The following is a 20749-nucleotide window of genomic DNA, read 5'->3' on the forward strand; positions in this document are numbered from 1 at the left end:
GCATGTCCTTTAGTTTTGTTCTTGCACCAGCAGAGGATGAAGACAGTGCATTCTCCAATGGGAAAATCCATCAAAGAAAACTCACAAGGAAAAACAGTTGCTAGTGGTGCCCTTTGATATTGCACTAAACGCAGGCTAAGGTGATGCTATTAGCTGTGTCCCAGCTTTCCTCTGGAGATGTTTTGTTTCATTACAGTAGCCCTCCATCAGATCCAACCGGCCCAGTGCTTAGGCTCCAATCGGCTCACCTTTTGTCCATTGGCAGCGAGCGGTGGCTCCCTGGGCAGAGCTGAAACAGCAATGCCCATGGCCAAGGGCTGCCACGAGTTTCACCTCCTTGTCTCGCACAGTTGAATGTGCCCAGAGCTTACTCCCACACCAGCTGTGGCAGCCAGAGCCAACCTTGGACCCAAAAATACTGACAAGAACACAGAGGGACCTTCTCATCCAGGTGAGGAGAGCACTCAGGACAGGAACTGTGCTGTGGCTTGGGCAAGGGGAGGTAAGTGCAGGTGGCTGTGAATGCTGGTGTTAGCATGTTTGAAGCAATCAGTGAATATGAATGTGGCCCTGAGCTTCACAGAATCACAGAATGTTTAGGGTTGGAAGTGACCTTTGGAGGTCATCTAGTCCAACCCACCTGCTAAAGCCAGTACACCTAGAGTAGATTGCACAGGAATGTGTCCAGGCAGGTCTTCAGTGTCTCCAGATAAGGAGAGTCCTCAGCCTGTTCCAGTGCTCTCTCACCCTCAAATAAGTTTTTCCTTATATTCAGGTGGAACCTCCTATGCTTCAGCCTATGCCCGTTGCCCCTCATCCTATCATTGGGCATCACTGAAAGGATTCTGGTCCCATCCTCTTGACATCCACCCTTGAGATATTTATAAACATTGATGAGATTCCATCTCAGCCTCCTCTTCTCCAGGCTGAACAGACCCAGCTTGCTCAGTCTCTCCTCATAAGAAAGGTGCTCTAGGCCCCTAAGTATCCTCATAGCCCACCACTGGACTCCCTCCAGTAATTCCTTGTCCTTCTTAAACTGGGGAACCCAGAACTGGATGCAGTATTCCAGATGCAGCCTCATCAGGACAGAATAGAGGGGGAGGACAACCTTCCTCGACCACACACACTCTCCTTAATGCACCCCAGCATACCGTTGGCTTTCTTGGCCACAAAGGCACATTGTTGACTCATGGTCAACCTGTTGTCAACCAGAACTCCCAAGTCCTTCTCTGCAATGCTGCTTTCCAGCAGGTCAACCCCTAAAACTGTACTGGTGCCTGGGGTTATTCCTGCCCAGGTGCAGGACCCTCCACTCGCCCTTGTTAAACTTCATTAGTGTTCAGTCCTCCAGCCTGTCCAGGTCTCACTGAATGGCAGCACAACCTTCTGGTGTGTCAGCCCTTCCACCCAGTTTGGTATCATCAGCAAACTTGCTGAGGATGCACTCAGTCTCTTCCTTCTGGGTCATTGATGAACAGGTTGAACAGGACTGGACCTAACACTGACTGCTAGGAAACCCCACTAACTACAGGCCTCCAAACAGACTCTGCACCATTAATCACAACCCTCTGAGCTCTGCTATCCAGTCAGTTCATGATCCATTTCACGATGCATTCATCCAGGCTGCACTTCCACATTCCTTGTTGCCCTTCACAGCAGTAGCCAGGCCCAGCTCTAGCTGGGCTTTGGCCCTTCAAATTTTCTCCCTGCATAGCTTCACGACATTCTTGTATTCCTCTTGAGTAGCCTGTCTCTCCTTCCAAAGGTTACAACTTCTTCTTTTATTCCTGAGTTCCAGCTGCATCTCTCTTCAGCCAGGCTGGCCTTCTTCCTCACTGGCCCACCTTTTGGCACACAGGGACAACCTGCTCCTGCTCCTCTAAGATCACCGTCTTGAAGAGAGACCAGCCTTCCTGGAGTCCTTTGTCCTTCAGGACTGCCTCCCAAGGGACTCTGCCAACCAGTCTCCTAAACAGATCGAAGTCTGCCCTTTCGAAGTCCAAAGTATCAGTTCTGCTGACCGCCCTCCTTACTTCTCCAAGAATAGTAAACTCAAACATTTCATGATCGCTATACCCAAGGCGACCTCCAATCAATGCATTGCCCATGAATACTTCTCTGTTTACAAACAACAGGTCCAGTGGGGCTCCTTCCCTAGTTGGCTCACTGACCAGCTGTGTTAGGAAGCCGTCTTCCGTGCACTCAGGAGCCTCATAGACTGCTTCCTCTCTGCTGTGTTATATTTCCAGCAGACATCTGGTAGGTTGAAGTCCCCCACAAGAACAAGGGCTAGTGATCGGGAGACTTTTACAAGCTGCCTTCAAAATATTTCATCTGTGTCTTCATCCTGGTTGGGTGGTCTGTAACAGACTCCCACCAGGATGTCCGCCTTCTTGCCCTTTCCCTTGATTCTCACCCATACCATATCATCACCCTCATCAAACTCCAGCCAATCAAAATACTTCCTAATATACATGGGGACCCCAACTCCTCTCCTTTTTTGCCTATCCCTTCTGAAGAGTTTATAGCCATCTAATGCAGTATTCCAGTTGTGAGAGTCGTCCCACCACGTTTCTGTGATGGAAACTACATCGTAGTTTTTCTGCTGCACAATGGTTTCCATCTCCTTCTGTTTGTTACCCATGCTGTGTATAGACACACTTCAGCTGAGCTATTGATTCCGCTCCCTTTTTCTGTTGAGAAGCCCTAATTCCTTTGTGGCCATCATCAAGTGCTTCAATGCTTTTTAACACATCTATAACCCTCATGTTTCTCCTACTGCATGGCTCTCCGTCCCCTACCTCCACTAGGATGGCAGATTTAAGGGCCTCACTAGCACTTCCCTCACTTCCTTTCCTTAGCCAGTGATCAAATGCAATAGCTTTATTAAAGCCCATTTCAGTTAGAAAAAAGAAAGTTCCTTTCTTACTGCGGTAGCCCTTATGACTGACAAAGGAATGAGGGCTCTACAACAGGATGATTGTTGGAAACAAGGGAAGCAGTGGTCTCCACTGCTTCAGCAGATGCCCTCACTTTTCACATGACTCCAGGAGACATGGAGCTGTCTGGAAGAGAAGCTAATTTCAGCTTTCTGCTCACCCAATATCAGGCTCCTCTAGCCCCCTCCGCTATGCCACAGGCATCACTGAGCAGGTCTTTGTTGGTGTCCTGCCCACATGTATGCAGAGCTCATCCCACAAAAAAACCCAAAACCAAAACAAATCCCAAGAAGGTATTTAGCTCATGACCCAAGCTGAATAAAAGTGTGTGCTTTCAGCAGCAAGGAGCAAGTGCAGGTCATAATAATGCAATCCTGTGGGGAAAAGATAATCTGAAGCAAAATGAGTCAATTTTGGTGCCAGTCCATGTAGGCAATGCTACAGTCTTTAGAAAAAATAAATTAAACTATTTTAAGGGGTTCTGTGGAGGCCATAGTCCAATGTAATTTCAATGGCAAATTAATGTTCCAATATGAGTATGCTGCCACTGAAAGGAAAGGATATTAAGTCATGGGAAATACAATAGGTATGAAAACCAAGGTTGAAATTAAGTTAGGGGAACATTGTTAACCACTTTTGAAATGTATTTATTTATACCATGCCCCCTCTGTGTCCCTCTCTGGCACTATAGTGCTATTGTGAGATGATTGGTTCTTCGCACAGTTTGACACTACCCAGCATGCTGTTAATGAAAACCAGGTGCAGTGCCTCATTTGCTGCAAGAGGAAAACATGGAGGTAGAGGTGTCTTCTCCAGAAGTCCCTGAGCTGTGAGCAGCTGTTTGTTCCCCTCTCCCTACCTGCTTGCCCTAGATGGATGAGCAGCTTGAACCTGCTGGGTCATTCAGCTGATGGGGATCCTCCTACAGCACACTCAGACATTAGTTTTCACGTCACTTGCCTGGGCTATTTAAAATGCCATTGCTTCTTAATCTGTGTCATACAGAAAAAAATTACATACTTGGGCCACAGCTCAAATCTGAGTGGGTTTGGGTGGGAAATGGGAATGATCTGTGCTGTTTGCATGGTGGGAGGCACATAGAGGAGAGGAGGGAGAAAACTGAGTCCTGACAGTGGAATACTGCCAAACACATGGACAACAAGTTCAGCAACCCCATAGGGGGCAAAAGATTTGCTTTATTTCAACAAGACATTTTTGAGCTACAGGAACTTCAACTTTAAAGTCATTTTGCCCTGCCCTGATCTGTCTCTGTCTTGCCATCTATATCATAGTGCCCTCTGATGTTAAATATCCTGTTTGAAATCTAGCTGGATAAGGGGAGTATCAATAGGCTCTCAGTTTTGCACCCAAGGCAACACATACTTTCCATATCATTTTGTCCTGAACAAAGGAAAATTAAATACTTTGTGTGAAAAGACTTGGATTTTCAGGGAAGAAGTGGGGGGAAGGGAACAGGCTGTGCCTCCAGGTACAAACCTGTCATACAGAATCCTTAATGCAATGCACATATGAAAAGTGTTGACAGAGCAAAACAAGGCTCTGTGAGGAGCATATGAATGCCAGACTTACTTCAGCTGATACTACTTACAGTCTAATGCAAACTAACAGAGCCATCACCAACCCTCAACAGACAAGCAAGTCATTTTCAAAAAGTAATATTAGAAAAGGCACCCACATCCCCTAAAAAACAACAACAACAACAAAAAACCCAACCAACTTTTACATTTTGGACTAATCACATTCTGAACGCTGATTCTGATCTGACTTCTACCAGCAGAAAGCTAGAAAATCAGTTTTCAACCTGCAGTGGTTTAAATCAAAAGAAAGTCCTTCCTGTGTTCCTGAAACCTGGAAGTGTTGCTAATAATAGGTGGCATTTGTGATTACATTGGCTTTGATATCTAATGATCTATAGAAGTGTCACCTACATCTAATGATTTAAGATTATTACTTTTCTGTCTTAATAAAGGTATATTTATTTTCTTTTTTTCAAACTCAGTTATTCTGAAGTTGGGTTGAACAGTAATTAAATTACGTAGTAAACAGTATAAAATGGCCTGATTTTTTGCTGCTGTGTCTCTAGGGTTTTATTTGCACAACCACAAAGTGAGTAAAATGCATAAATCTGCACGTTTCTTGTACGTTTTAATTTTACAGTCATTATGATCCACACTTTAAAAAGTGCAAATTCCTACACCAACAGTAAGGCAGTGGAAAAATAATTTCCTAGTTGTTTGTTTACCCACGTGGAAAACCAGAACTGAAATTTGAAATCTTTCTAAGTCATTACTGTGGCCCTAGTAAGTGTACATACCCATGCTAATATATAGTGCTGCACTGACTCCTCCAATCAAACAGTTTCAAATTTCAATTTCAAATTTCTGCTCTTGCAGGAACGGCTTTGAACCAGGTGTACTGTGAGGCTGTATGTGCTCCTCCTAAGGCAAGGGCAACCCAAGCACAGGATCAGGCCAGCTGGCAGGTGGTAGTGGGGGCCACTTGCTACAAGAAAGTCTGAAGATAACCCCAGAGGGGTTGGTGTCTCACAGCAGAGTAACCACCATACAAACTTGTACCGGTACATTGCAAGCCTGACACGTCTGAATCAACGGTACCTAAGAAGCAGCAGCTTGGTCCAAAAGGCTCCACCAGCACAGAGCTTCTTCCTGGTCTCTTGTTAACAATGTATTCAAAGACGATCTCGTTGATTACTAGCAAAGGAAAAAAGACACAAAGACCATAGTCTCAAGAGAATATTTGTACTATACAGCACTGTTCGGTAAAACTGTATAGTTTTTCAGCATACTTTAAGGCTGTGTATTAACCTATCTCCCCAGGGTGGGGATCCCAAAAGACAACAGACGTAGGCATGCAAGCTATTGATGCCACATTTGTGCTCATTAAGAACAGAAAGATCTAGTGAGACTACAGGGAAAAACAGAAATAATTCACCTGGATACTGAGCAGTGTCTGTAGTCAGGTTATTATATTAAATCTACATTGCTGCCTGTATGGATATATAGCGGAAGATTTGGCGAGGAGGTTAGTTAAATGTAAATACGCTCAAGTGACTTGCACCTGTCTGTAGAAAAAGCACATATATCACACTAATTGTTTTACTGACCTTGTGTGCTTGATGAGTAGAACCCCTGTGTAGACAACACAGGCCTGTGAGAAACTCTAGGCACCTTATCACTACGTCTGAGATTCCTGCTTTCTTGTGAGAAAGAGCGGGAGGCTGTGCCTGCCTGAAGCCTTGAAATACAGGCGAGCTCAGCAAGCCCAGTGATCTTCCAGCAGGGCTGAAATGACCAGGGCCTGCATCCCCGCTTGTGTCACCTGTGCCTGGGAGCTTAGGTGTGGCTTCGGAGATCCACCCAGTAGAGATGTAACTAAAATAAAACTTGCTCTTTGTAATGCAATCATGGCCTCTGGCTCTTCTTGCGACGTGCCTGCATATGTGTAAACACTGGCCTTCAAGGCACATGTCCAACTCTATAAGAAATATGAGACTGACAAAGATGTTACATTAAATACAGGCTATAACCATGTTACAGATTTGTTTTACTTGTAATTATGACCCTGAAGCTTGTAATTAGAATCCCGGGACTGCATTGCATTACATTTACTTTACTATGAAGCCTGCCTGGCAATGTCGGGAGACAAGATGAGCTCTGCAATGTGGTTGTGCTGCTCCTGCAGGGGCAGAGGCATGGGAGAAGCCAAGCAGCAGGAGTGAGCTTTCTGCCAGCTCTCAGTGGCAGCATGGGAAGCCTGAGCCACTGGCTGCCAGCTCAGGGAAAGCAAGTCCCTGAGGGGCCATGAACAAGGGCCACTCCTGCTCATGGCAGATGGTGAAGGCTCCTGCTGTCCCACAGCATCAAGAGCATGTCTGAAGTGAGTGCATACTGCTGCCCACACAACATGACTAGCAGAAGAAAACCTGTGCCCAAGTCTTGGCACTTTGGAGCAAGGTTTGCCTTAGCTTACCTCCACCTTCAATGCAATAGTTGTTAGAGCTCACCCGTCACTGGCCTTGCTTTCCTGCTAAGTTAGGTGTTCTGACTCTGCCAGCACCATGCAACATGCCCTCGGCTTCACAATTCCTGTTTTCCTTTCTGTAACACAATGGCGATAAAAGACTCAATACAAGAACATTGTGATGCCTAACTCATCTTTGTAAAGTGCTCTGAAACCATCATGAAATGCTCTGCATAAGTCCAAAGCATGAGTGTACATTTACAATATTGCCCCAGTATTTATTGTACTGCTACCTCTGAACGGTCTGTGTCATTAAGTATGAGCATTATTATTTATTATCTACCGATGTTATATCTCAGCTTCTTGGCAGTTATACAGAGACGCTGTAAACGCTTTTCTTATATTTGCCCTTTCCCAATGATTTCAGGACAATGTATACACATCTGTAATGTTAGAAGCAAAAATTCTGTCATTTCTAATGCACAAAAGGCTCTATCTGGCACACCTATATTTTTCAGCTATTATGGAAACTGAGAACTGAAATGTTAGTGAGCCTTGTGAGTAAATTGTATCAGGCAGGATAATTTTTAAAGTGAATACACTTTCCATTTTGAAAAAAGATTGTCTGGATGACTGTGAACAGACTGATAGTTTCTGGAACTGAAAGAAATGGATGGATGTTACTAAACTGACAGCAGACTGAAAAATCACAATGAAGAAAGCACGTATTTGCATTTCATCATAGAATAGCATGTCATGTTCCTTACCACCCTAGCTGGTGTTTCTGGGGCACTATGTGTAAGTACAGGTAGGTGTCTATAGGAACGAGATAAGGACTCAACAAAACAAGTCGATTCAATGTGAATCACGCTAAAGCCATTTATTACAGAAACAAGTCTCCTTATATATGTAACTATATTCTAATCACGCGTCCACGCTCCAAGCATGGATTCGCTAAATGAGTATCGTGGGCTGTCCATGAGCTGAAGTCTCACTGATGATACGTCCGATGATTCACGCCACGCCAAGACCCCGGTGATTGAGGAACGCCCCTCTCTCTCACAGCAGATTCTCTTCTCAGCTTCTCTAAGAGGCCTTGAGATTCCTTTGAGCCTGACTAATTCAGCAACAAATCTTTATCTATCAAAACCCCTCCACACTTCCCCCTTTCTTTTTCTTGAATTAGTCAGTACCATCAACCGCATGGCGAATCATTTTTGAAATATACTGCAACACAAAACACGTGATTAACAACATAATTACAATTACATATAATGCAGTTAAACCTTACTTACTAAGATCAAACAACTATCTGCCTATTCTTAAAACCTTAATTCTGTTATAACAACCTTATCAACACACTATTTTAATACATTCAAAATAACCAGACAAGTTAATACAATATTTTCTCTTAACCTCCTAAATATCTATAACTGCGCAGTTTATAGAGTAATATACTTAATACCATCAGCATATATTAGCAATTGAATTAATATCTTAAAAGTTATCTTAACCTATTTAAAAGATCAATAGCTTAACCTTAATATCCCTTCTAAAACTTTATCAGTTGCTAAACTTAGATTACTATGGAAGAGATATCTCATAGTTTTACCTTATCTATGCATTGACTATCTGATCACAATATCACCCTTTTGGATCTCCTGCTGATTGTTCAAATTGCCATTCTCCACAGAAGGTACACCACCTGCTTGCTGATAGGCTTCTAGACCACCAGGTCTGTGAGCATCTATAACACTGAATTAGGATCCATGGTTTACATCTGAAACAGCCCTCACAACTTATCTTCCTCCTGTCCATCTGCATCCATTGAATCTTTGTTGAATCCACTTCAATCCTCAGCCTGTAATGACACAAACATAACCTTTTCCCCAGGTTATCAATTGATGAGGCCTTTTTCATTGACTAGTAAGTTGACCATAACTAATGTAGGTTATTTCTGATTTAGCATAGTTTTGGGTCATACTTGCAAAGTATTTCATCACATACAATGCTTTTGATAATTGGTTTTGTGGTGTTTCCCCTACTTCCCCCCTTTTTTTTAATAAAAACAAACAAACAAACAAACAAAAATTCAGAACCAGATACATACGTTGGATCTTGACTACGTACTCAAAATCACAAATTAAATTTAGAGGTTCCTCCTTAAAAAGCTCTAGGAACGAGATAAGGACTCAACAAAACAAGTCGATTCAATGTGAATCACGCTAAAGCCATTTATTACAGAAACAAGTCTCCTTATATACGTAACTATATTCTAATCACGCGTCCACGCTCCAAGCATGGATTCGCTAAATGAGTATCGTGGGCTGTCCATGCGCTGGAGTCTCACTGATGATACGTCCGATGATTCACGCCATGCCAGGACCCCGGTGATTGAGGAACGCCCCTCTCTCTCACAGCAGATTCTGTTCTCAGCTTCTCTAAGAGGCCTCGAGATTCCTTTGAGCCTGACTAATTCAGCAACAATCTTTATCTATCAAAACCCCTCCACAGGTGTCCCCAGCCCAAAGCAGTAAAGAGAAGGTAGCATGTCCCATGAGGTGGGCAGACTAATCTGTGTATCATATAATGTGTACCATCATGTGTGAATATTAGTGATGTCTGAGAACTTGCTGCAAAGTGTGGACAGAAGCAAAAATTATCTAGATGGTAAAGAAAAGGAGTTGAGCAGTTTGAACAGGGTGAGGGGTCAATATACTCAAGTTCCCCTTCCAGAGGTGGCATTTGCTCATTACCACAGCACTCAAATGTGCCAAGGTGTCACAAATAAGGATTTAAGCATTTTAAGTGCCATTGGAACAGACAAGTTCACTGGAGTATGTTCCTTCCTGCTGGCTGGACTCTGCTGCGTCTGTTGTGGAAGCAGCCATCCCACTCGCATGTTGTGGTGCTGCCCTGTCCTAGCCTACCCATCAGCAGGGACTGTGAACTTTGGTTGAGCAGCACTCAGCTGTAGCCTCATCTTGAGGGACACCTCTCCCTGCTTTCTGACAGATCCTTCTGCTTTTGCTCCTGAGCTTTGAGGTCGAACCCTGTGTCTGAAGACCAGCCTTAGATGCTGAAGTACTTAGAATGATTCTGGCAGGGAGAAGCACCAAGTCTGGAGCAAAGCAATAGCTTTCATTAGCAAATATAAAGAAATATTTTTTTATTTTTTTTGCTACTTGGTGTCTGCTAGAAATCATGTGTTGGGTTTTCCACTTGAGTCAGGCAGGAGCTGTGCCTGCCCTGGCTCCCTGCCCCAAGCACAGCCCGTGACATAGCACGTGTGGCCCTATAACTATGGGGCTGGCTGTGTTTGAGGCCAGCTGGAGCGCAGAGCCATGGCACAGTGCTCATGGCAGACAGTGACTGCTCCTGGAAGAACCTGGTTCCATCTCCTGCACCAGCTGCTACTCTGCCAACATGGATTACACTCACATCAATGGGGCTAGCACAGATCTTGCAGTATCATAGGCCACCTGTTTTGAACCTATCTAAACACACTTTATGTTGTTCTGTGACTTAAACATGTTTCCAAATAAAGGGGTGGGAGGTGAAGGAGGCGGGAGATGGTTGCACTGGTGCTGATCTTGGGGGTTTTCTTCTCCCAGGGCCAAACAAAGCCTCTCTGACACTTGCACTCATCAGTGTCCCAATTCATATCAACTGCTGACACTGCATTTGCATCAATGATCTACACGCTAACCCAAACTGTCCATACCTTCACAAAGCATCAGTACATCACCCATGAAGCAACCAGTCTTAGATCAGTATGTAACCTGTCTGTCCTATGCCTCTTTGATCAGAGACAGCTTTCTAGGTGTCACCAAAAACACTTAAGACAGGTGGGATTGCTGTGCTGTTTTATAGGAAATAGACGTTGCCACATGAAACAGTCGTCTGCTCTCCCTTTGGCATAAAGGAACTAAACTTGACAGTTTGAAAGAAGAAAAAGATGTAGCCTGTCTTGTTAGGATTCACAAGGAAAAAGCCCTAAATATTATCTCTTACAAAATATATGAAGAAATAATTTTAATTACTCTATGGGAACAGCTTAATTTCAAGATGTTGTAGAGTCTACAGTACAGTTACTGCAGTGCCCCGATTGCATTGGAGAGGTCTAGAAATGTAGCTGTATGGAGACCCATTATTGACAAAAAGTGCCTAATTTCTGTGCCTTGAGTAGGAGGAGCAAAATACAAGTAAAATAACTATCTGGACTATTCACTGACAACTAAATTACGTTTCTAATTTCATTTTAATCATCTGATGCACTAATAAAGACATAAGGAAGGGAAATGGTTTCATTTTCTTCTTAAAGGAGACTTAACCTAGGAGCACCTGTATCAGCTCCAACCACTCATCTTCAGAAAGTCAGTCAGTTCATCAGCTTCATAATAAGTGACAAATAAGTAATAAAACTGCCAGTCATCAGTTGCCGTCCTTCATTCTACAGCTGACAGGCACCTGAAGAGCCTGGTTAGCAGCTCTTCTGCACTGGCTTGGATGGAGGGATAAATGACTGCACTGGGGTTTATAATCTAAAATTTCTGGAGCTTCAGGTTCTGTCACTGCACAGCATCCCATGTAGTGTGCTGTGCTGGTCCCCAGGCTGTTACCTTCCCCCTTTGCACTGTGCCATGCTGTTGGGAAAGGAATGACTCAATGCTATCTACTAACCACTTTAATGAGCCTTGAAAGTAATATAGCTGGATTTAGTGTGACATTCCCAGTTTAAACTTCTTTCTTATTTGCTGCTACTTTCAATAAAATCCTACAGATAATTGTTTTTATGAGCCAGAAGATGACTGCCTCATTTTTTGCATAACTTGAAATATTCCTTGATAGAGGCACAGTCATCCTGACTCTCACTGCAAGCTTTGATTAGCTGGGATCCTTCTGGCTCTTTTAGTAAAGAAAGGAGCGAGAGCACCACTGTCACTCCCCCTTGTCATTTATGAAAGCGGGATGAAAGGTATCTTAAATAACTCTCATAATGGATATAGCCATCATCAGTATTTGCATCCAAATGGTAGGCAAATTCTTGCTCTTACCCCTGCAGGGCTGTAAATCAGAAAAAAAATTTAGCCCGTTACTTGCATTTAACAAATTGCAAACAGAGAGTCTACGTTTGATCTCTGGTGGCTATCAAACCAGGAATATCTCTACTGAGCAGCTGACTTGCTGGGTAGCTGGTGTGAAGGGAAATAATGCCATTAATAGACTCCAGATCCTTGCATCCAGGTTCATCCATAATGTATGGCACCTGATTTGCACTGCACTGTTAAAAAATAACTCTGTCAGATGAGCAAATCCTGTGTGCTTCTAACAAAGGAAAGGAAACCATTATTTTTCCTTAGCTTGAACATACCAAAAGGCATTGAAAACTTTGGGGATCATTAAAGTGACCCAGCTACACTAAATTGACTAACTGCAGTTACTTAAACAAAAAAATTAGTGAGCAGACTCCTAGCTTGTGAACAAGAAATTATGTACAGATTAAAAAAATTAAAACCAGCAGCTTCAAACCATAGTTTATTAATGCCCTTTCCTCCACAGCAAGACACAAAAAGGAAACCGGCAAGACAGGTGCATTAAAAAATTATGACTCCTCTAAATGAAACATACAATATGCAGAAATACACTCCTCTTCTTTTGTGCTGGAGTTGGAGATACTGATACAAAATGTGTTTGTTCCTTACCTCATTACCAGGTTGCATTTGTGTGTACTTGAGGTAAATATCTGTCTGTCCTCATGGCAAGGAATTTTTTAAGATCCTAGCTATGAGGGAGAAGGCTTTTGGCAGAAGAGGGAGCTTAAAGAAAGGGTAGTTGGTTGGGGCTGGAATGGATTGAATTAAATATTGAGGGCAGTGACAATTATTGAACATACACAATGTTATGCAGGCTGAAATCCATCAGGTAACAAAAACATTTAATGACAAGTTTTGAAAATAAGCCTGTGCTTTCAAGATCACATATTGTCAGTAGTCTACACAGGGGAAGGACAGGCCCCCTGTACTCAAGTGCCAAAAGCCTCATGGTAGACACATTTTTCTCCTTGTTCTGTGACACTGGCTACCTAGAAAAGACCCATTTCAGAGGCTGTGGCTGGAGACCTGTCACTGAAGGTGGAGAAAGGGGTCGTAGGGGACACACTACCTTTGCACGCATGCAGTTTCCTCAAAGGATGTTTGCCGTTTACCATCCTCAAGGATTCAACAGCTTCTTGGTCCTTTTCTGGAGGGCTTTTCCCTCCGTTCCCGTGTCTTTCTACACCATGAACGGTGCACATGTTAATTCACTGAACACGTCCCATTGCTGCAGACATACTTTTAAGTGCCTCAAAATCTATTTCTTTTTTGGAACTTTCATGCCTTTGACTACTTGTTTCAAATCTTGTTCTGCTGGTTTGACAGCAAGGACTGGCTTGGCACTGTGTGACACTTAAAAAAGGTCAGACAACAGAGAGTAGACAAGCATGATGATCTACCAGTACACGTAACAGTGCAATTTAAATCTGCCTGTTTTAATTGTATTACAATATGCTGTAACTTATTCTTCTTCCAGCTTGCATTCTGCTTGTATCTCACCTGAAATTCTCCTACGTCTGTTTCCCTGCCTGGAACAGGAACTGGAATGGTCTGGGTCTTCCGGATATCTGCTCAATTTTCCCTGCGTTGGCAGTAGCTGCATTTTCCAGTCTTCCTTGGATTTCTTCCCTTGCAGAAACGGTCTGAGTGCCACTTGCACAAAAACCCACAAGAAGTGGTTGAATAACAGGATCACTCATAACCAGCCAGTGCAATTGCAGAATCAGATCCCCTTTGTCATCCAATTGCCGTCATTCATTCTCCCAATAATTCAGTTGGTAATCTTTTCCTTGAGTGCAGTGCTGGCTTGCTTTCAGATGGAATAATTCTTCTTCCTTTGTCTGCAGAGTTCCTTTCACACCTGCACAAAGCAGCAATCCCAATCCATGTGGGCCTATGTGGGTGCTTCTCTCCCGTAAGCTCATCCTACACCTCCACCTGGAGCAGGCAATAGAAAGCCACAGCACAAGAGGGGGTTAAGACATTACAGGTATAACACCTTGTTCCTGCCCCATATGCAAAGTATACTGAGTTAAACACTCCCTGAGGGTGGGATTGATAATGTTTGTTAAAACACTAGTTGATTCACAACAAAATCCTCTTTGCAGATACAAATCACCAGGTTGGGAAATAACTTCTGCTCAGATGAGTGCACATTACTTCAGTGGGAGAGCTACATTAGCACCCAAGACAGCAAGGCAAAAGGTTTTCTAGGTCATTGAGAGTCGCAGCAGTTGTGTGGGTGCCTAGCAGACACTGCTTACTGTGTAGGCCAGCCCAATCTCACTGGATCCTTGTTGCACCACCTTCAACACAGGGAGTGCAGCTCTGAAGGAGTGATTGAATTTTATGCTGTGGTTGCAAAGCAGCAATAACATGCAAAATGGGATTAAGTCTTAATATGATCTCATATCCAAGCTAGTCCTGGACCACCAAGTAACATCAGCAAGAAAATTCTAAGCATTATTGCCATTAAAAAAAATGCATCAGACTTCAAAAGGAAAACATGGTTGGTTTGTGGGTACAAAAACTATGCTGGTGATGCCAAGAACATGCTATATGCCCAATAAGTCAAAGCAAAACTAACTATATGTTTGCTGTCTTTCACTGGGTCTGTGTTATTTCCAGAATCTTTAAAGAGCCTGACATGGCCTTAGATGGACAGTGAAGTATGGCAAGAGCGGTCAACTTGGATCTATCCTCAGGGCAGTTGCTTTTGCGTGAAAGGAGAGAGGACTCTCCTTCTGAGAAGAGCTTCCCAAACAGCAAGGGAAAGTCTCAAAGGGAAACCCACAATTAAAATAAATACACATTGGAAATTACTCCAAATGCAAGCAAATAAAAACAAAGGAGATTTGTGCTGCAAATACAAGGTTTCCTTTTTACACTAAGTGGAAAGTCCACTGAGTTCACCCACGTTCTGCTGTCCAGAGCTCCCTGGGGTGCAGCAGCCACTGCAAACACAACTTTGATACCCCATAGGCAGTTCTTGGAAACTGTGAACTTGTTCCTCCTTTCACACTACTAGGGCTTGAAGTCACTATAGTCACATCCTAGTCACTATAAACTCATGCTGGGAGTAGTGTGCCCTATACACTTTCTCAGATGATTCCAATGAAAGAAAAAATCTGGGGGAGGCATTCTGAATTTAATCAGGGAAACATACAGAAATATGGAACTGAACAAAGTGCATTCAAATTACAAAATCCTCTAAACAGTTTTTCTTGTTTTGTTTTGTGTTTTTGTTGTTGTTGTTTTTTCTGAAGCTAGTATTATCAGTTAAGCACATGAGTTCCCACAGAGCTGAAAACCAGATCTGTTCACATCCGGGACAAAAAGCATGCTGCCAACCCCACCCATCCTTTTCAATTCTCTTCTCAGATCTGTTCAACAGTCCACATTGGACAGAGGCATGAGTGCAGCCAACATGTAAACACATACTTCACTGATAACCTGTGAAAAGGGGTGGGAAGTTAGGTGCATACTAGAAGTGTTCTGCTGAGTGAGACCTAAAGCACTACAGCCCCATCGTGATACAAGTTACACAGCCAGTTCCTCAAGCCTCAGTTAAGTGCTGCTGAGCTGCCAGCAATGCACAGGGCAACCTTCTTACTCATCATTTCCAGGTTCTAAAGTTTTCTTGTTCTCAAATAAGCAATGGTCTTGCTTGCCTGTCCAATTACTTTAGCTGAAAGGGGACTCCACTGGAAGAAAGCAGTTAGAGAAGTGCTGTTGAAACTATACCACAAAAAGTTTTGCAGAGTTTCACCCATTGGTTCTCCTAGAAGACAGTCAAACATTAGACAGCATTTACAGCTAAAATGGCATGCAAAGTGTATACCAGATCACTAATTTACAATGAACTCTTTACCTTAAAGAAATCACATAGAAGGTAAGTTTTCCTTAATGTGATAATTCAAAGCTTTGTCCAGCACAGAAGCGGATGATCTGCACCAGAAGAACAAAAGAAGTGAAACATCATAATCCATTCTCCATCTTCTTTGAACAAACACATTTCCCAGCAGGGCACAGATGCTCTAGCACAGCACCTCTAGTTTCACATCAATCTACAACTACACCATTTTTGAAAACACAACCTAGGTAGTTACCAGTCACCAAATAGAAAAGCATGTTTCTTCTTGAAAGGTGCAATTATCTAGGCTCTGGCCCTAAAGACACTGCAAAGGAGATTTATTTCCATTAGCCATCAAAAACAAAGTTGTTCCATACTTATAGAAATATTTAAACAGAAATTAAACTTTAGAAGTTTGTGGCACAGCAGTTTACTCTTCACAGTGGTTTAAAATTTATGCCAGCAGTTTATTATTTAAATGTATTTTCATTAGATGAATGCAACAGAGAGCTGCATTCAAGTTACAAAGCAACACTTAGGAAGAATTAAGAATTACTCAGTTAAATCGTGTATTATCATGTAAATGGCAAAGGAATGTCACATGGGATTCTATGCATTGTTCACAGAGAGAAATGCGGTGAACTATTAATATGAATTCAATAGAGAGCCTTGTCAGTTAAACAGTTGAATGAAAGCTATTCTTGAAGGCTGCTGGGACATTTTAAAATAAATACTCATACACACAGTTGCAATATCTACTTTAGCTAACTAATCAACCATTAATTTTAAATTGTTAGTAAAGCTGTCATCTTGTCCTATTAAAAAAAAAAAAAAATCCAAACACTGTAATGGCCAAAGAAAACTGTCTTTATGTGAAGTTTAATCTAAATAAATATCAGCAGATGCAAGAAGTCTTGCAGGTATGAATACATGGCTCTGAGTTCAGGGGAAGTTTAGTGTTTGACATACTGAAGACAGCACCTACTTGCATAGCAGCCACTGAGCAGGTTGCTGCCTTCATCAGGATGTGCCTGCTCAGATGTAGAACGGATTATGCTGTTGTTTGATTACAGCAGGATAGATAGTGGCATTTGCAGTTTAAAGGGGATTAGTTTGTCCTTTATCCTTATTTTGGCTGTATTTTGAGTCACAAATTTGGTAGGAAAAAACCTACCAATTATTTTAGTAAGATTGAAAAGCTTTCCTGTTCTTCAATTCTGCCTCAACCTCTGTTTCAAAGATAACCAAAATGGGAAAAGAGAACTGAGAACCAGCATAAACACCCAGTGGAAGTAACTGCCACCTCCAGGGATGTTCCTGGTACAGTAACACTTGACATAATCTGTATTAAGAGGTTGGTACCCAGTCCCAGCACCCAAAGCAGCTGACAGCAGGTAAGCCCACAACATCTGTATCAGTAAGCTAAAACTAACTGCTTCAGTTTTCTTAGTGCTAGTCAAGGTTTGCTTTAAAAAACACACAAATGTGTATTCAGCTGAAGTATGCAATAGGCACATTATTTTAGCCACTCAAAGAACTTTTGCCCTTCTAGTGACAAAACAGCTAGGAAAGAGAAAGAAAAGGGTAGCATTTGAAAGCTTAACTCTACCCCTCCTTTCCTCAGAGGGAACGAGTAAAAGTTTGTTCAGTTCGGTGCAGTGAGAAGTTGGAAAGACTTGGTCTCTGTTGTCCATTAGGGAAGACCAAGCAGGTGCATGCTTCCCTATCAAACCGTATAAAAACATTCAGGTCAAAGGCAGCAAATTGTTAACACGCTTTACTGAAATGTCAGTTTCTGCAGTATGTTACAGAAAAGCTAACAAACATATAGAATGTACATAAAAGGCAGACTTTGTAAAATAAAAAAGTCCTCTTTTATAAAAAATTTAAAAGTCAAAGTAAAGTGCATGAAACAGTTTTTCCTTCACTTTAACTGTTGTATCCAAGTCTTAGCACACAGCAATGTTTTTAAAAGCCAGGACATCCTCTTGCGTTGCTCATTAGTCAGTTACTTTACTGGTCAGATGAAACAACTATAGTGATGACTACAAATGCTTTAAGAACCAAAACAGTTTAACCCGCTGCATCCACAAAAAAAAGACTAAGAGCTAACAGAGTATGGGTTTCCTGTACACTTCCCAATCAACAGGATTTAACAATCAGTAGAAAGGTTCACTCTCATTAGAGAAAATCAGTAAGGAACAAGCTTCATGAATAGGGAGGTTAGGCTAGTTAGGGACATCCCTATTGTGCAATCAGTTATTGGTCTATGAATATCAACATTCATACTTAAATATGCTATTGCAAAAGGAATAATATATAAGGAAATGTTTTCACCTGCCTCCTTTGGAAGGAAGAGGTAGCTGACCCCAATCCAGACAAAACCAACTGCTTTCCTACGGGGTCTCTTATGAGGGTGAGTGCACCAACAGAACTGAGGAAAGCACTCAAGATGCCGAATCCTCTAATTTTTTCAAGCTCTAGAACCAAAACCCCGGAGTGGAACTCTGCAATAATTACACCGATCACACTCTGCATCTCCAGGGAACTTGACGCTAATTAACTGCTCCTCTACCTGCTATTACCTGCACCTGAGCGTGAGCATCCGCTCCTGGCGGCCGAACCCTCCCCCCATCCCCGGCAGTCGTGGCGGTTACAGGGCACCGAGCACCGAGGTGGCGGGCAGGGCCCACCCTAGCCTTCGGCGGCCACCGGGATAAGTCCTCCTCCATCGGAGGAGAGAAAAAACGGGACACTGCGGGCAACAGGCTCTCGCCGCCACCCTCCGCCCACCCCGGGGCCGTCAAAGCACGGCGGCCTGTGCCCGGCAGTGGGCGATGTGACGGTGCACGAAGTCAACGCGGGCCTGCAGCAGCTCGGCCTGCCGCTCCGAGAGGAAGCCGAGGCGCGCCCAGAGCGGCTCCCGCGCCCGGTAGCGGCGGCGCAGCTCGGCAGCGGCGCTGCGGCGGCGGTGCAGCTCAGCGACACGCCGCGCCGTGCCCTCGCGGAAAACGCAGATGGAGCGGAGCAGTGACTCGTTGTACGGGTCCCACATGGCGAGGAGGCGGTAGCCGTGTACCAGCCCCGCCTCGTTGTCCATAAAGACGAGCCCGCCATCAGGGGCGCGGAGCAGGTTGCTGGTGGCGCGGCCCATCACCCTTGGGTCCCACTGCAGGCTGAAGAAATTGCTGACCAGACGGTCGAAGTTGGCCGTCAGATAATCGAAAAGGATCAGATCGCTCCACTGCACCAGCTCCACTAGCTGCGACGGCGGCAGGACGCCCAGCTCCCCCGCAGACAGCGGCTGCAGCCACCGGCCGGCGCCTGCTTCGGCTCCCCAGGGCGCGGGGGCCACAACGGCAGTAAGGTTGTCCACCCAGCGGGTCAGGCTGACCACGGCACCCTCGACCCAGTGCGATCCGCGCAGCTCCTCCCGCACTGGCTCCCACTGCTGCCCGCGGGCCTCCACCAGGGCGAGGACCATGGGCGGCAGCCGTTCCTGTATGCCCAGCACCCCGGCCAGGTGGTACGAGAGCGCCTCGCCCTGGATCTGCTCCGGGTTGATGCCGTAGCGGACGCAGGCGCGACTCCCGTCCGACAGCCGTGCCAACCGGTTGGAGCTGCGCCCGCAGCCGCCCCGCTCCAGCGAGGCCACACGGGCGGCACGCGCGGCCGACAGCCATGCCACCGCCTCCTCCTCCGCGAAGCCCGGCGGCACTTGCTCCTCCAGCTCACGGCTCCAGAAGATGCCCCGCTCCACCGGAGAGGCGGTGTCGGCTGGCGGCTGCGAGCCGGACGCAGCGAACCGCCGTTCGCCGCCCTGTTCCTCCTGGCCCGCCGCCGGTAGGGCCAGCAGCGCCCGGAAAGTTTTCTGCCCACCGCCGCCGGGCTCGCCCCGCGCCGCCGAGGAGCGCCCCCAGACCCACCGCCCGGGGGGTAGCCCCGCGGGCGAGCGCGGCTCTAGATCCAGCTCCCGCTGAGTCGCCGCTTCCCGCCGCAGCAGCACCGTCCACAGCGCTGGCAATGCGGCCAGCAGCAGCAGCCCCAGCACGGGTAGGGAGCCCGGCGCGGCCCGTTTCGCCCTCTTCATCCTCCTGCCGCTTCACGCCGCTGCCGCGGGACACAGCGGCACCGCAGCCCCACCGCTCGGCCGCTCGACGCGGCGCTGGCGCATGGCGCCGGATCCGGCCGGGCCGGATCAGACCAGACCCCCGGGGAGCAACAGCTGCAACAGACGGTGCCCCTACATACCTACGCTGTATGTGCCCAGCTCCAGCAGCACCCGAGAGGCACAGGCAACCCGCACCACGTGGGGGAGCCGGGGGGAAGGAAAGAGGGCCGGCCTGGCCCGCCCCCTCTTCCCGCGTGGCCCTGCGCTTAAAGCGACGACGTCCCTAGTGGCGGTGATGGCGGGGTGTTCCGTCTTGGAGGTGGAAGCGTGGGGAGTGTCGTGGGGCCGGCGCTGGACGGCGGGAATGGAGAGCGCTGCAGCGGAGGCACTCGGCTGCGCCACTTCCTCCTCCCCGCTGCATGCAGCACAAAGGAGCCTACACAGCGAGAAAGAGGGAGGGCAGCGGAAGGAGGCGCGCGCGCCGGTGTAGTCGCCCCCTGTGCCGGTCCACGGGCTCCACCGGAGCCCCCGGGCGCGGTCGCGCCGCCTCCTGCCCCCGACCAGCACGGCAGGGTGGCGCCGCCGTCACCGGCGGATTGGTGACCCCTCCGCTCTCCACCCGGCGCTGGGGGCAGGGAGCGGGGCCCGGAGCCGGCAGCTGGTTGCACAAGAGGATCGCCTGAAAGACAGGCGCCACTCCAGGACCAAGCTGTAATGCCACGGCTTGTTGCTGAGAATCCCTGCC

The 20749-nt window shown here is 45.7% G+C and overlaps 1 protein-coding gene and 1 long non-coding RNA gene across 2 annotated transcripts; both read right to left on the reverse strand.

Moving 5' to 3' along the window:
- Nucleotides 1-4125: 4125 nt before the first annotated feature.
- Nucleotides 4126-20283, reverse strand: LOC135579600 (uncharacterized). The gene is made up of 4 exons (XR_010473041.1): nucleotides 20145-20283; nucleotides 15912-15988; nucleotides 6088-13978; nucleotides 4126-5674 (listed from the first exon to the last, which is right to left on the reverse strand). It is a non-coding gene; the product is annotated as an uncharacterized LOC135579600 (long non-coding RNA).
- On the reverse strand, nucleotides 17656-19983 carry FJX1 (four-jointed box kinase 1). The gene has a single exon (XM_065064870.1). It carries the CDS (start codon nucleotides 19981-19983, stop codon nucleotides 18697-18699), a length of 1287 nt encoding a protein of 428 aa, XP_064920942.1. The 3' UTR covers nucleotides 17656-18696.
- Nucleotides 20284-20749: the final 466 nt, after the last annotated feature.

This window comes from Columba livia, chromosome 5 (genome assembly GCF_036013475.1).
Source record: "Columba livia isolate bColLiv1 breed racing homer chromosome 5, bColLiv1.pat.W.v2, whole genome shotgun sequence".
NCBI lineage: Eukaryota > Metazoa > Chordata > Aves > Columbiformes > Columbidae > Columba > Columba livia.

Excerpts from the sequence above, each read along its gene's own strand:
- FJX1 (XM_065064870.1), bottom strand. The coding sequence starts at position 19,983 with ATGAAGAGGGCGAAACGGGCCGCGCCGGGCTCCCTACCCGTGCTGGGG.